This window comes from Trachinotus anak, unplaced genomic scaffold (genome assembly GCF_046630095.1).
Source record: "Trachinotus anak isolate AG129_WGS33_773 ecotype Australia unplaced genomic scaffold, CSIRO_AGI_Tana_v1 ptg000014l, whole genome shotgun sequence".
NCBI lineage: Eukaryota > Metazoa > Chordata > Actinopteri > Carangiformes > Carangidae > Trachinotus > Trachinotus anak.
The window spans coordinates 5632828-5649510 of NW_027273865.1; the positions used below are offsets into that span (position 1 = coordinate 5632828).

Here is a 16683-nt window from a genome sequence, read left to right on the forward strand (position 1 = left end):
TCTGCATTTTACTGTGCAGCCTGCTTTGGCAAATTCTGATTCTCCGACTCTTTGAGGAAACACACAGATGCTTTTAACCCCTTACACTACTGTAAATGTAGAAAATAGTAAACAGTAATTTTCACTGTGGATTAATTATGTAATTGATCAGTTGACTGTTTGGTTTATAATTATATATATATATATATATATATATATATATATATATATATGTATATATATATATATATATATAGACCAACTTAAAGTGTAAAATCACAAGTGGGCGTGACAGTGAAAGCAGATGAAACCTGTCTTTCTTTTATGGGACACTATAACTCAAATTTTACATCACATTGATGCCATTAGCTGATGCTGTTGTCCAAAGTGACTTTCAGTGAGTGAGTGAGTTTGGAGTCAGTGTCTGGCTCAAGGACACTTTGGACTGACAAGACACACGGCTGTTGACAGCTGCACTAGCTGTGATTGGACCTGTGGCATTTAATCGCAGGGACAACCTGTCACTCTGCTGTTTCTGCAGCCCCTGAGTTAAGCCCAAATGTGATTTCACACTATGATCAACCCATCACCAGTCTGTTAATTTCTTAGGGCAGAGTTACTAAGTGACTAAGGTTAAAAAAAAGTTTGACAACTGAGGATAGACAGACAGACAGAGAATAAACAAACAGTTGATAACAGACTCTTTTATACAGAGTTGATCTGATGAGGAAAATATCTGAATGGTTTGAATGTTCCTGAAAAATGTTCCAAGTTTAACTCTGTTTTTCAATTGGTTTTCAGTGAACAAAGTGCTGACCATAATTACCACCTCATGGTTGCAGTTTGTCTAGACTCATATAACATACGTAGTGAAGTCACTGAAGGAATTTAATAAAAAGTATGAAGTGTATTTTATCATATTTATCATATGAATTCTTAAGTTAAATCTTGTTTTGTGAGGTCTTGACGTGAACTTGACCTTTGACCATCAAATTCTAATCAGTTTGTCCCTGAGTCCAGGTGAACACTTGTGCCAAATTTACAGAGATTCACTCAAGGCGTTCCTGAGCTATCACGTTCATGAGAGTGAAACGGAGGCACAACCTGAAGACATAATGTCCCCGGCACAGAGGGCGGCTGCAGACATCACTGGATTTAATGTTTAAAATTCTGATGATGTTGCACAAACAGTCAGAACAGAAAATGGTAAACTTGTGAAAGTAAAAAGCATTGAGAGCATATATATTCCTGTTTTCTTTCAACGTGCACTCCCTGTCGCCCACAATAAAACTATTTCAAAGCAGCCTGACAGTAGACAAACTATTAGTGCATCATTATAGTCCTTTTAAGTCTTTCCACTGTTGTTAAGACTGGGTCGCAGCAGAACTGAACCCAATTACGGCACAGACATAAATAAAACCACCTCCACTAAACTTGTGTGCATGCCTTACAGGGACAGCACTACTTGTACTGACACTTCAAGGATAAGACAAAGATGACATGACTAATCAAAATCCTTTGACCCTGCAGGAGGAAGCAGTGAGCCACAGTTACACCGCTGCCATTAAAACGCCGCCTGTCCTCAAAGAACCGGTGGGAAGAGCTGATGAGTTCTTTCTGCTCTGTAAACTTGTGTCCAGCACCTGCTCGTCAGAGGTTAGTGTCTCACCCTAACCCTGAACACTCAGCATGGAGGCATGGTTAAGAGATCAGGAAGGAAATCATTTCTGAATTCATCTTTTTTTCTTAAATCGTTTTTTTTAGTCCAGTTGTTCACTGTTCACCCACTGGTGGGCCGTGAAGGTACTGCAAGTGGGCCAACAAATCATTTGCAAAACAATGCCATTTTGATTCAAGATGTAATTATAAAAAATCAATAAATAAAAATATAAATAATGTTTTGAAATGTGCTCTGATTTGGCATTATTTGGCCTCCCTAATGTCATGTGGTCAGATGTGGGCCTGGAAACTGATAATGAAATGATTGTTGTTGTTTTGACCTGATAAATTACTGAACAATTACTTTCTTATCAATATTGTTGTCTGTAAAGTTTTCAATTGATTCACTGTCTTGGCAGAACATTTCAAACACAGTGCACTTCCCTATAAGGTGGTGTTCACATCCTGAGTGTCTGGAACTTGTCCAGAAAAAGACAATGTCTCACAGAGACCTACTCTTGATATTGTCCCCATGATGAGACAAATATACTGTTGGAGAAGAAGAATAATTCTACCAACAATAACTCTAATAATTCATCCAGTTCTTCAGAGGGTTTAATCTTGTCCTTTTGAAATACTAAGCAATGATCGTTAGATGATTTTGTTCCATTTCAACACATTGACCTTCTCCTCTGTACTGAAACTTTGTCATATCAATACATGTCAGTCTGTCCTTTGAGCCAAACCTGTCTCTCTCTCTCCCTCGATAAGAAATGACCACTCAACCCACGACCCACACCAAAATGCCAAACCAGCTCCTCAGCACCTCAGCTCCGAGTCTTGACTCTTTGAAGAGAGACCAACCTGATGAAAAGAGCACAGCTTTATTGAAAGCCTTGTGCATGACAAGGAGGCCAGATGGCAATTTCTCACATCAGACCCCGCAGCACAACAGCCAATAGCCGTTACTGAGGGGGGGGGGACACAAGCAGAACATTGTGTACCAGCAGCAGACCCTCCAGGCGCAAAATCAACTATCTAAAGAGGACTGTGACACAGTGGCGTGTTATGATTAGGTCTAAAAGTCTATGTGGAGAAAAAACACCAGTCCCAGTTAAAATCCATCAAGTTATCAGCAGGATGCAATTCCCCTTTCCCAGATGATGCTATTTCCATAACGCTGATGAACTGGCGTTCCTTCTCATCACACAGGGGCTGTTAACGTGCCCCGCACTGCTCCGGGTTGGTTAAAATTTATTTTCTTCCTTTTTCTTTTTTTTTTTTTTTTTTTTTAAATCACAGCCTTATCAGAGACAAACAAAAGAAAAACATCTGCTGTGACATCACAGATTGAGGCGTGGTCACATCAGCAGAGTAATTAGAAAGTTTCCACTCAAAGAGTCAGACGCAGCAGCAGGTTTTCAGTGTAGAGCTACCAGTTCCGCCATTTCCCATCAGAGAACACAGAGACAGGCAGCTGCTCATAAAAACAGCCTGTTGAGGACATGACAGCCTCAACAAGCGCAGCCAAGAAGATGACATGAGTCGAACCTATAAAGTTTAGATCAAGCCAGAAGTGAGGTATTCTGGTCACGCTTTACTTTTATTGATAATCGGTGTCTCGGTGTCAACTGATGACACACACCACTCATGTCAACCTTCACAGTTCACACAGTGAACCTTTGAGAATACTATGCTGCTGCTGCAGCCAACACACAAAGAAGATGCTAACAATCATCAAACGGGTTCATCTGTAGGTCATTAAGATATTAATTAGCAACTGCTTTTGATCACCCAGCTCTTTCCATAAAATGACACCAAGTGACACAGACAACGAAACAAATGTGTGTCACAGTCTGTCACTGTAATGCAAACACTAAGGTGAGAAATGTTGCTGTGGATCAACAGGACATGCCTTAACCTTCTGTAAGAGAAATCAATGGTTAAATGACTGTGCAGTGCTATGGACTGTGCAACAGAGGCACACAGGTGCTTGAAAATGCAATCAACTGGGTACAAAGGCAATCCATCAAAGCATCACGGCAAACCAGGAGTCAAACGTTCTCCAAACTGAGAAAGGAGACGGAAGCGTCCCACAGAAGTGCAACCTCTCTGCACACATCACCAGCTGCTTCCTGCAGCAACAGACCCTCTCTCTCTGTCTCTCCCATGCTGATTCTTACCCATACTGGTGGCTGTGATCGTACTCAGCAGGATACTGCAGCACAACAGGCTCCCTCACTGGACTCTCCATCACGTCCACCGTCCCGTCCCTCAGGTACGGGTTCCCCGGCAAGTCTCCGTTTACCTCCGAGTAAGTCCCCGGCGGCAGCACGCCAGAGGACTCTGCCGTCTGAGGACTGGGCTCCACTGTCTGGGGATCGGGCTCTGTGACCTCCTCCTCCATCAGACTCTTAGATGCAGCGGTGCCTCCAGCAGCAGCAGCAGCAGTAGCAGACTGCCTGTCCACAAACCACTGAGCCCGGCTGCCTCCACAGTTTGGGCTTGTCCCAGAGCAGCAGCATCGGTTCCCAGAAACCCCTTGTTTAATATTTGAGCAGTGAGAGCAGCAGGTACGACAGCTCCTCTCACGCTCCACTCCTTGGCTTCTCACTCCCTCCCTCCCTCCCTCCCTCTTTCTCTCTCGCTCTCTCTCCCTCTCTCCCCCTTTGCTCTCTCACTCACTCTCCAGTGCAAACATTCCTCCACATGGGGAGACAGAGTGGTGGGCTCATTAGTGAGTCCCAATGACAGACTCAGCCCTGCCTGCCTGCCTGCAGCTGTGCTCACAAAATACACTGGGAGAGGCTAGAGAGAGAGAGCGAGAGAGAGAGAGAGAGAGAGACAAAAAGAAAGAGACAGAGACAGAGACTCCCAGACAGAATAAGAAAAAGAGGAGTGAGAGCCCAACAGAAGCTGACAGGGAGGAAGCAGGAAGCAAGACTGACAGCTGAGGTGAAAGAACAAGAGAGGCTGTTTGTGAATGCACACACACACACACACACACGCACACACGCACACACGCACACACACACGTACTGCCTTCATATCCCTGTGGGTTATGCTTACAGTGCGCTCTGCAGGTCAACACCGGGATGCTCAGAGAGCGACACATGACAGTGTGCGCCACCAAGTGGAGCAGGAGCGCGCATTGGACGCTGCGCAAACGACAGGATGGTGATGGTGGGTGGGGGGCGACCAGCGTCCCGGCGGGGGTCCACAGTGAGAGCTCTGCTGAGCCCCCGTCGCAGCTCCAGTACATCACCATAACACACACACACACACACACACACACACACACACACACACAGACTTCCTGCGAGCTGTGACAGAAACTACATTCATGCAACAGCTGCCATCACCACCACCGGGCGTTACTGTCCGTATCCTGACTCAAAGACGTGCTGTCTCATGACTGATGGATGTCGCTTTAAAATAAACACCCAGGCTCATATTTGACCCTGGAAACAACAAGTCGAGTTGAAAATGCTGGAAACTTCCAGACTCGTTACACAAAACGGAATTTGTCTTATTCTCAAGCCTGTTCCTCAGACATTCTCCACAACATCCACCGCCTGATGAGACACAGGCAGCAACGAAAGCTGCAGCAGATGTTGACACAGACTCTTACCAGTGGACCTGACCGATCCAAACAACAGGTGTGGGCCTGTGGGGAGCTCTGATGGGATTTCATGCAGACAGAAAAACAACAGTAGCTCCATAAACAGGCTGTGATAATAAACTCCAGCTCATTCATTCTCCACTGAAGGTAATTTGTCGTCTCGTTTCTCCAACTTACCTTTGAGGCTGTTGGGTGTCTGAGGGTGATCAGTCAAATCCGTTAATCGATGCTGGCAGTAGGATCCAGTTTAGAGACTTGAGGTGGACTCAATCAGCCTCGTTGATCGATCCGGTTGCTGTTTGGTGTTATTAGTGAATTATTCCTTTATATTGCGGTGCAGCTGTTTCTTCCCATCGTGTGAAAAGATGAAAGGTCCCAGTGATTGGTTGTTTTTTTTCTCCTGATATGAAGTCCAGCAGGAGCAGCAGCCGAGTTGCACTTTTCGCCAAACTCTCAGCAATTTTTTAATTTCTTCTCTCGCTCAGCGTCGCATCCGGTTACAGTCTCGTCAGGTCCGTTGACTCAAAGTACAAAAATCCATGCACTTCAGATCCACATACACACACACAAACACACACACACACATACAGGTGCCGAGCGTCGGTAAGATTGATGAGAGCCGCCCGGTGGCTAAAGGAGACGCACCAACCCAAATCAATACGCAATCGAGCAGGAGGACGACGATTGGCTGCTTTTTCACTTGTTTGCCTCCATCGGTTTATTGTGTCAGTTTCTACCTGATGAATCACCTGCGCCGTTTAGTGGTAGCTCATATTTATCTGCACAAATCCAGGACTCTTATTACGACTCCTCCTCAGCTCTAAATTTAAAAAGGGAACCTGTGTTAAGTAAGTCAGAATGACACTGTATTTTCCGGTGATAACTTTCAAAATAATGCCTTCACTGCCGTAAAAAAAAAAAAAAAAAAAATTTCATATCCTTTTAACAAATATCGATTCTCTTTATAGTTAATCTAAAATGCATTTCTTACATGTTTTTCTTTGATTCGTGTATTCTTCTTTCTGAGTTATTTAGGTTTTACGATTTTATTTCCAAAGTTGAATCTGACAGTTTCCGGTGCTCTTGTGACATCTGCGCGGCTTGACACAATTATCAAGTACTTTTTTTTTTCCAATGGGGCCACTCGATATTCAGTCTTTCTGTTGCAATAACCTGATTTCTGCTGGGATTACACCTTCATGATAACTTAAAATCAATGTTGGGAGTGGAATAATGAAATAAATCTTATATATATATATATATATATATATATATATATATATATACTGTATATTGCATGGTATTTGCTTCACATTTTCATTTACAGACTCCAGTGGTAAAAACGTGTAGGCCTGTACAGTATCTAATTGGTTCTAATCAGCTTCTGTTAAAAAAACACGTGGATGTAAGTTGTAGTGTGGGAGACACAAAGAAAATAGAAAATAAAGCCTTAACATGTGACTGACCACCATGTTGATTAACATTATTTCAGCTGAAAACTGTCTTGTTCCCATGACTTGTGTCCTAGATCAGACTATTGGACACTGACTTTGTCTACCGGAGCCAGAAACAAGACCGATGAGCTGGACCAGCCTCCTGCTCTGTGATGAACGACAGAATAAATCAGAGAGGTTTTCCCTGACAGTCTGCAGGTAAGTGATTGTCTCAGGATGAAAGGGTGTGTTTTGGTACAACAAGAGATGAGTTATATTCAAATTAGAGCTGAGTCAAGACGTGGCACCTACTCTTGCAAAATGAAAAGTTATTCTGTTTGGGAGACAGTGAAGAGTACAGCTGACAAAACAATAACTGCCATGTGCACGTGGAACTGTGAATAAAACATGCAGCTGGTTTCTCAGGAGGGCTGCACATTTATATTCAGTTAATGAGGCTCTGGCCATTGCACAATCCTACACGTACCTCCACTTTTTATGGATGAGAACATCTGAGAGGACAACCTGGAGCAGGAGGTCTGAGGGAACCAGGCGATCCCTAAAGCTGAACTGAAGTTGTGGCTCTGCTCACCCTCCTACCACCATCCTGTCACCCTGACCTGGATAAGAACCAAACAGAAGGATTGACAGGTGGTTCTGCTCTTGCCAATCAGCATATCACGCAGGTCCCCTCATTTAGCATTTACTGAGCATGCTCCTGAAACGTGTTACACATTGAGGAAAGCACCTGTCAGGTTGATGACCTACAACTTCTTCATTTGAATAAATCTCTCTTTAGCTTTTTAGAGATTCATTTGCCAATTAGTAAAAGGTTTTACCTACACCAATAAGCAAACATCTATGTCAGCTGAAATGTTTTTTACAGATAACCACTGCCTCAACAGCATTTCAGTGACTGTATTTCAACATGCAATAAGGGCCATCTTCACTGAAACACTGTCAGTGAACTGCTGTTTAAACAAAGGTCATGTGCAGAATACAAGTCTAAAAGTCTGTCTACTTATAGCCAGTTTTCACCTACACATCTAGACATCTTTTGACGCGCAAATCAATTCTTATACACACAGAGGACAGACTGCTTCCCAGATAGCAAGATACATCTGGCCCATATTTAGGCCACATGTTTGTCTTTCTTCTGGCCCAGTATAGGCCCTGGTTCTACAGCCTGAGTCTGGTCCATATACAGCCTGATGATCAGATGCTTTTGCTATCTAGGTTATCACCAAAGGTGCAGCCAAAATGTAGAAAATCAAAAAAGTCTTGAAAATGACGAGTGTTAAAAAAAGAACCATTGAAAGAGATTTGCAGGCTAAATACCTGTTAGAAGCCAGTGGTTGATTTCTCCTGAAGGCTACAAGGTTGATGTCAGGGCACTTTCTGAACACCCACTCTCTTTCTTTATTCCTGTTCCTGTCAGTTTAATCAAAATGAATGCATATGTCTAACAGGGTATTGTAAGTTTAACTTTGGTAATCCAGATTCAGGGTAATGTGCCCACTAAGAATGCCAGAGTACAAAAAAGATCCTGCCAAAATGACACCCACATTTTTACTGTCATGGTTACAACAATTATTTTTCACATTCTGAGGCATTTAGAGGGTTTGCACTCAGTGTGACTTAGTGTGAGTCAGCAGGTAGGAGTCAGACGTCTCCGGCATGGATACAGATGTGGATGTGACCTTTTGGTTCTTGTATAGTCTCAGATGTGATGGAGACACTGTATATGAAGTCTCCAATAAGCACCAAATGCCTTTGATTGAGATAACGATGAATTACAGACCATGGCTCATTGTAAGTGTGTGGGGTTATTTTTCTCAAAGCTATAGAGCTGGAATGTCTCTTGAGGTCAGTGCAGGTGTTTTTCAAGGAGCTCCGGACTAAAATATAAATTTATAGACAGTTTACTGAAACAAAATATATGACATGATAGTAAATACAGCAGAAAAGAACATGGACACAGTAAAACAACTCATACAGATCATGTGTCATTAATAACCCTTTGAAATAATCAATCATTATTTTTGTAATTTTCATTGAATAGTAGGTGAAAATGTGTGTTTTATGGCCAGTCACAATTGTGATGTGTAAATGTGTAGAATAGAAAATATAAAATGTATATATATGTATATATATGTATCTGACCCAATGTTGCGTCCCTTGTCTGGACAGTCGTCTCGAGTCAACATATCATGACCCAAAGTGAGACTAGAAGAAAGAACAAAGTAGAAAGTTTGGTAGAAAAAGAACTATGTATGTGTGTGCCTAGATGCAGTGTTATCCCACCGCTCAGTTTTGTTGCCATCAACTGATTACTTACTTACTAATTTAATGACCACAGTGAACAAAGCTGAGTAATTGCAAATGCAAATATCAATACTAGACACCTTACAGATGATGTGACCCAAAAATCTTTGTCCTGTCTTTATGTTAACATACTTTACCAACCTTTTGTTTGGGAGCTTTGATGCAGTCATTCTCTTCTCATGGTACAGCTCTGATCGCTCTGATCATGTGACAATTTACACTAAACATGTGACACTGCACATATTTCATTGATACTCTTTATTATTTCAGCATTTGCTGGAAATGCATTGATAGAACATTTAGTGCCATTTTTAGGGCCAAACACAAAAAAGTCTTTGTACAGTATGTAAACAGACCATAAGCTGAAGCTAAAACTGTTAAATGCTCCATATATTATGATGCTTGATGTATTGTAAACCAATCATCTGCAGCATTTTGAGCTTACTGTTTATATAACACTTTTTGACAGTGCACTGTTCACTGTAATCAGAGCGTACAATAGAAAAAAAACAGAACACTCTGACTCACCTGATTGTAGGTTCCAATCACCCAGGCCTATTATTTACATGCAGATTGATTTGGTCATGTGACCCTCCTGCTGTTATGAGTGCATACACATATTTTTAGTAGGAGCAACCTGTAACTTTGGAGTTTAGTTACTGCTCAACAAACCAACTTGAAGTTTAAATGCACTGTGATTCCAACATTAGAGAGAGCCGCTGGTTAGATTTGACCATTATGTCATTCATTTAGCCTGCAGGACAGGATGTTATTCTGGTTGTGTGGAAGCCTGAACATGAGGAAAACATTCATTTAAAACAGGATTACCTTGATAATGAGATGTTTCATGCACGAATATAATCAACATGCACATAACCACAGTCAGACCTGTCCTGTCTGTACCCCACCCTCCCCCAGTGTCAGCTAGGAGTGGCTCCAGCACCCCGGGACCCTGACAGGATAAGCAGGATGGCTAATGAATGAATGAATAACCATAGCTGGTTAAGGAGACAGTGGTGTAGAGAAACCCTGCAATAAGTACACAAGGGAGCTTGGTAAATAATTACTCCAGCAAGTCAGAGAGAGAACTTTGAAATAAAGTGCAGCCTTAGCAGTTTTATCAGGTTGGGGTTTATTATGTGCCTCATGCAGGGAACACTGTGAGCTGTTCTGATCTCCTCCTTTTATACAGACTACTACACACATACAAACACACACACATGCAGCACGCACCATGTATCACATATCCAATCTGTGCTCAGTTCCTACACCAGTTCAGCCTTGGAAAGCTCATCGCCATGAGGCGTGTGTGTGCGTGCATGTGTGTGAGTGTGACTGCATTTCTGCGTGTATATATATTTGTGTGTGTGTGTGTGTTCTTGATGGAATGAGTCACAGTGTCTCTGCTCCTGCTGTTGCTTCATCTAACTCTTTTTCAAAGGGGAATCTAATGAGTCAATGCGTCTGTTCTAGATTTGCTGCAGTGAAACTAAAGTCCTGACTGATACGGCCCGACAGCTGCTGACGAACACAGAGCTGCTAAGAGATCTGAACCAACTCCGCTGTGATGCCCTCACACAGTCAATATTAAATGTTTATTGTCAGAGCTGTGATCCTAGACAGCACATAAATGAAATAAAGCCTTAAAGGCAAAGTCAAAAAGAAATACCAATCAACACTCCATTAAAAATCTGGTCTGATTATTCATTTGCTTCAGTTGAGAGAGCCAGGGATTACAATAATGACACGGTAATTATACAGAAATAAAAACAAGAGAATTAAAGAGAAATAAACATTAATGCAAAAACAAATGCTTCACCAGTCTGTATATTTACTACACCAGTTTATTCTCATTCAAGGTCATGCAGGCTACAGCCTTTCCCATGTGTTGTGCAAAAAGCAGCAAACACCCCGGACATTTCACACACACACTTCACACACACATTCACACGGTCCAACACATTCATTCGAGCTGTTTAGCGTGTTCAGAGTCAGCTTCCTCCCACAATCCAAAGACAGACTGTGTTAACTGGTGACTCTAAATTGTGAATGAGGACCTCTCTGCTCTGAGCAGGCAAAACAAATTAATATGTAAATATAAGCCAATTAGAAAACTACCTGTTTTTATGGATGGTTAGGGGGTGAATATGTTTTCTGAAGACGACCTTTACCTTGTTGCTGGCAGGAGGAGGAGGATCTTCGACCATGAGAAAAATGAGCCAGCTTCTTCTGCCAGAAAACTTCAGGTCTGAGCCCCGGTAGCTGGGCAGCTAACTGAATGGAACATTTTAAAGTTGTCCCACTGAAAATTCATGCACTGGGTGACAGACAAGGCCCGATACCTGGGACAACATGCAGCAGCTGCGCTGCTGGAATATAGACAGGTACATCTGAATATTGTTAAATAGTCTTATGTTATTTTTCTTGTATTACACAGATATTCTAGGCATTCAGATGAAATCCTTACCCAGAATAACAACAGTGGTTTCATTTACAGTTACAGTCCTGCAAACAGGAGTTTACAGGACAGAGCAGCCTGTCTGTAGATGTGACAAAATATTCCTGTTGCCTGAGATTCATGAATCATGAATGAAAGAGAATTACCATATGATCTGAAGTGGGGGAAATTATACTGTACCATCAAACTGTGCAGAAAGACAGTTCTGGCAAAGCACTGTGGTGAGCTCACAAACCAGATTTTCAACAGGAAACATTAACGTAAAACGTGCGAATGCTATTAATGTTTAGTTTTAATTTTTTTTTTTTTTAAATTAAACTATGGATTCCATAAAAAAACATGACCAAAAAACAATGTCAGTAATAAACCTCCAGAAGAATTACCATCACTAGCATCCCTGGTGTCAACAGTGGAGTAGTATCTGGATCGTGCATAATCTTTCAATTATGGTGAGACACTGTGAAGAGTTAACAGACCTGAGTGAGAAAACAGTCACCAAAAGAAGTTCACTTCAGCACTAGACATTAAATCTGTCATGATTACCATGATGATTCAGAGTCCCTGCTTTACTATTATAACCCTCCAGGTCACATTAAATGAGATATGACATCCAAAACCTAAAACAAGCACTGGAGATGGAAGAAAACTGTCAGAAACTTCATCTTTACACTTCAGATATTGATGATGAGATTCAGATGATTGTGTTTACTGGACTGTAGAGACACAGTCCTCACACATTGCTTTCTAGCTGCTTTGTCTTTCAAAGTAAATCCAGAAGCCAGTGGACAAGATCTGCTGAGCACTGCTGCAGAAAAAAAAGGCCTCAAGTCCTCAAGGACCCGTCTGGCTGCTCCTGCTGGCTCAAGTAGCTCACAGCAGTGATGTGCAAAGAATGGTCTTTTCAACTTTAGTCCAATGAATTGCACTTTTTTTCCTCATGCAATCTCATGTTATTGTTCCACCTGTCACTTATGCACAAAGAACAAAAATAGGTTCAGAAATGCAAAGGTTCCCAAAGCCTTTCTTCCTTTATCATAACAATAATCTTTTTATGATCAGCCAAAAATCAAAGTGGGAGTAGGACAAACCCTGTGTGTTCGCAACAAAATGAGACAAATAGTGACAAAGGTCTCCTGGTTTGCAGCATTTTATGGAAGTTAGAGGCAGACATGCTACCTCAGACTTATACCTGAGTTGAACTCTAATTTCTATTTTCTCTTTCCGAGGTTTTTTCTTTTTTGGTGCAGTGAACAGGGGACTGACTGCAGACTGATTTAGAGAATGAATTTCTTTTTGTAGAAAAATAGTGTTGACTGTGCATCTTTGCAAAACAAAAACATCCCCATAGAGGTCTCTTATTAAACAGTTAAAATACACATGACGACTGGAAGAACCACGGTGCTTAGTCCTGCAGCCAATCAGTCGCTTCTCACAAGGGCTGTGTATTTTATCCTGTATGATGACCTTCATCCTGTGCTGAACTGCAATGGCTACAGTAGTGGTATTTCTCTTGATTGACTGCAGCCTTTCAACATGTTGCAAGAGCTCGGAGGGAGTTTGGGCAGAAAATGTCAGTGGCTTCGATCTGTATGCTCCAACAATCACGACCCAAGCTGAGGTATTTCAGGAGATGTTGGGATTGGATCTTACATTGCTTTGCCTGCTGACTTTTCCTTTACATCCCTCACACCCGATGAATTGTGCTCACAATCACACAGTCCTCCTGCTCCTATATTTGGCCCATCGTATTTCTGCCAAGCTCGCTGCTCACACACTTGGTGCGTACAGTACACACAGTTTCTCCAGACAACAACCGAATGTGAGGCATCTGTGTTCTGTGACTGCTCATGTGTTTAACACCGTGTCCATGTGCAGAGACAAGAGCTTCACGGTGTTAGAGACACAAACTCTACATACACACATGCATATACACATGCACACACACACACACACACACACACACACACACATACACACACACACACACACACACACACACACAAGCGCTCTCATGATCACTCTGGCATTTTCTCCCTTCAACATAAGCACTCCAGTTATCCTATAGCTCAATAATATATCATGTTATAATGACATGTTGTTGGCCCAGTGGAAGATAAACTACTAAACCTACTGTGGCAGTGTCAGCGCTGCTCACTGAGGATACAAAACGATGACATTCATCTCACTGATCCCAGAGGAAACTTCATCACAGCAGGAACAAAGACAAGGATGCAGGTGAATTAGCAGCAGAGTGCACTCAAGATTAAAGACATGTCAGCTTCATTATATTAAGACTCAGCCCCTGCAAGAGTGAAATAAATATCCTGATGCCGACTAATGACTGTTTGCAGATTAACAAATGTCTGTTTACAGATGTGCATGGTAGTGGAAGAGTATTTATATACAATGCAAACAGTACATTCATAACTTGCTACCAAAGCAACATATATATAGAAACCACAAGGAGGATCTTCTGGGTGCTGATCCCTGTTTCCTCTCAGAAATAGATCTGTTTAGGCCCAGAGTGATTTTTACCAGTTTGAATAAAACCCTGTGGGCTGTAGGAAATCTATACCGCGAAGCAAATACAGAGCTCAGCATGTTTCAGATGAGTTCAGGAAAAGGTTAGTGAGAGCACAGGTAATTCCCACGTGCAGCCTTCTCTCACCAGCTTTCCATCCGTAGCATAATGTGCACAAACAGTAACTGTTATATATTGCGTAACAGTTGTACTTCTAATGCAACAAGGCATAACAAGCTTTATCGCAACATTACACAGCCAACACAATTCACCTTTGTGGCATCAACATTCATACAGCATCTCTCCGGAAGGAGACAGGGACTGTGTTTTTATTTTATGATGTGTGATTCAGCTCCATGACCGGACTTGTTTCTTGGCCACCGGCCTGAAATCCATATATTCAACCACCTAACACAAACAGCAGGCAGCAGGGACGACAAATGTCACAGGTGAATAAGATTCGGTCCAAATGTCCGTGAGCTTTTTACAGCTGGAGTTGGGGGTATTTTGGGCAACTGGGAGGAGACCCCAGAGCAGAACGCAAAACCCACTGGAGGGACTACATATCCCACCTTGGGTGGGATACCCAGGAGGAGCTGGAGGATGTGGCTGGGAGAAAGAACCAGGACAGGACTAGTCTGCTGAGACCTGGACTGTTTAAATAATGCGAAATGGATAGATGTCTTTATGCATGCTCATGAGGCATGAATCATCTAATTGACAACAGCAGCAAGAACAAGAATAATCTAATGTAAAGTCACCACATCTGGGCCGCTGCTGCCTTGATACAGTTGTGTGGTAAGCAAATGTTACACTGCTGACCCTGCAAGTATTTCCCTCAAATCAACCTTTAATCAATTTTTGACTCCTCCAGGGCAGAAGAACTTCAGAAGACACTGATTTACACTAAGCATACACAGAGAAACATCAGCATTCATTTGAAGTTATGTTTATGTCCGTCAGATGGATGTTAAGTCCTTTAGCTGTGGTTAGGTTTCGATCAACTCCAGAGAAAAAACATCTGGCTTCAGCTGCTAAATGCTGCACTATGTTCACCTGGTAGCCACTTGCTTTAGTCTGTCTGCGGTTTGGTGCTGGGCAGGTGATGTACAGTGAGACGTTTTTACCTGAAAACAGTTTTCTATTGCTGCTGCAAAGTGGTCTGGTGAAAACAGTGGGGTAATAAATGTGCTGTAAAATAAAAACAAAGGGATGAAAGTAGCTACAAGTGGTGATGATCTGTTGGTTCATCACTACATCAAAAGTAGTCAAATGAAACTTTTCCCAACTCTGGACACTTTAACACCGGAACCTGACCATGTTAGATCCTGAGAGGCTAAAATGTGAAGTTTTGGTGTGTGTCATTTTATTTCCCTGTGACTGATCAACGCCAGGAAACCACTTTGATCACTGGTGTGTGGCTAAAAATGTCCAGAACAAACAGTCCATCAGTGGCAGTGTGGGTCACACATGCACTAACTCTGTGACAAAGGTGTTATGGTCGTATTTTACACAAGAGGTTGAGTGCAGCAAAAAAAAAAAAAAAAAAAAAAAAAAACTCACCTGTGTATTACACAATCCGTGTTACACACAAGTGGCATCAGCAGCCTTCAGTTTCAGGGTCAATAAAAAAATCTCTCAGTTACAGCTGATTCAAGTGTCACAGGTCTTTATTTCAGTCCTTGTGTGTGATGGATAATAATCAGCCCAGTGCGATTCAGCTCACAGACCGAGCCGGCTTCTCGTCTGCCAACCTGCCTGTGGCTCATTCATCAATCAAACTCTCTGGGCTCCACAGCACACAGCAGACCACAGGACACAGAGGTTACAGGAAAATATGGCTCACCTGAGACCCGCCAATGATCTCTGTCACACATGCGCACACATGCACTCTCTCTGTGGGACAGTAACATCCTCAGATGCAGCGTGACGAAGTGAGGGAGGCAGAAGAGTTTCATATATCATCCGTCTCTTTTTGAGTTTTCCCTCACCTCTTGGGGTTTGTTGGTGTCATCCACAAGGTTCATCTTTATTTTATGTTCTCCCTCTTTCTAAATGTTTTATCTTATGAAAGAATGCAGCGCCGCTTCTCATTTCAGTGCACTTACATTTAGTAACGATCATCATCTGAGAAAGAAACTGAATCATATGCACACCATGTACGGCTCCGGGGCTATTGCAAATCAAACTTTATGTTATAACCATTTTCAAACATGGTCATCAGTTTGCAGATTTGCTTATTTCTTTTGTTGAACACATCCATAACCAACAACTATAAAAGACTCCTGCTTAAAACAAGAAGCAACAGCCAGTCGATTTCATTTCCTATGCAAATCTGCCTGGTCAGACACGTGTGGATGTAAACAGTAGCTGACAGTTGGTTATTAATGCAGATTGGTTAACTGAGCAATGTTGCCACAATGTGTCACTTCCATTCAAAATAACAAAGGGACGAGCAGATTATGGTTTAAATGGGTCCATCATGTATTTGCGTCTTTGTTTTGTTTTTGTTTTGGCCTTTGTAAATTCTATCTCTAGGCAAATGAAGCAAAAGTTAAAACACATATCTCCTCTTTCAGCATATACACACAAAATGTTAATTGCCACTTTCATGTTTGTTGCCAATGAACAACTTGTTAATACCTTGATGCAAGATTGACTGTAAATACAGAGAAAATCCTCTAAG

At 42.1% G+C, this 16683-nt stretch overlaps 1 protein-coding gene and 1 long non-coding RNA gene across 5 annotated transcripts in view; one reads left to right on the plus strand and one right to left on the minus strand.

Moving 5' to 3' along the window:
• caln1 (calneuron 1) overlaps positions 1-7309 on the minus strand; it is a 70608-nt gene extending 63299 nt beyond the window's left edge. Inside the window, exon 1 of one of the 3 annotated variants that reach the window (XM_071496858.1) lies at positions 7181-7309. Coding sequence is in view for 1 of the 3 variants with exons in the window: in XM_071496856.1 (XP_071352957.1) it covers positions 3822-4045 (224 nt within the window). In the remaining 2 variants the exon portion in view is untranslated. Of the gene's footprint in view, positions 1-3821; positions 4250-5437; positions 5939-7180 lie in introns of those variants that run through there. The other 2 variants (XM_071496857.1, XM_071496856.1) reach the window with 2 other exon arrangements.
• On the plus strand, positions 4631-10796 carry LOC139632100 (uncharacterized). Of its 2 annotated transcripts, none has more exons than XR_011693502.1 (3): positions 4631-5407; positions 6789-6912; positions 10492-10796. It is a non-coding gene; the product is annotated as an uncharacterized lncRNA (long non-coding RNA). The 2 variants fall into 2 exon arrangements; XR_011693501.1 differs by lacking the exon at positions 4631-5407 and adding an exon at positions 5992-6108.
• Positions 10797-16683: the final 5887 nt, after the last annotated feature.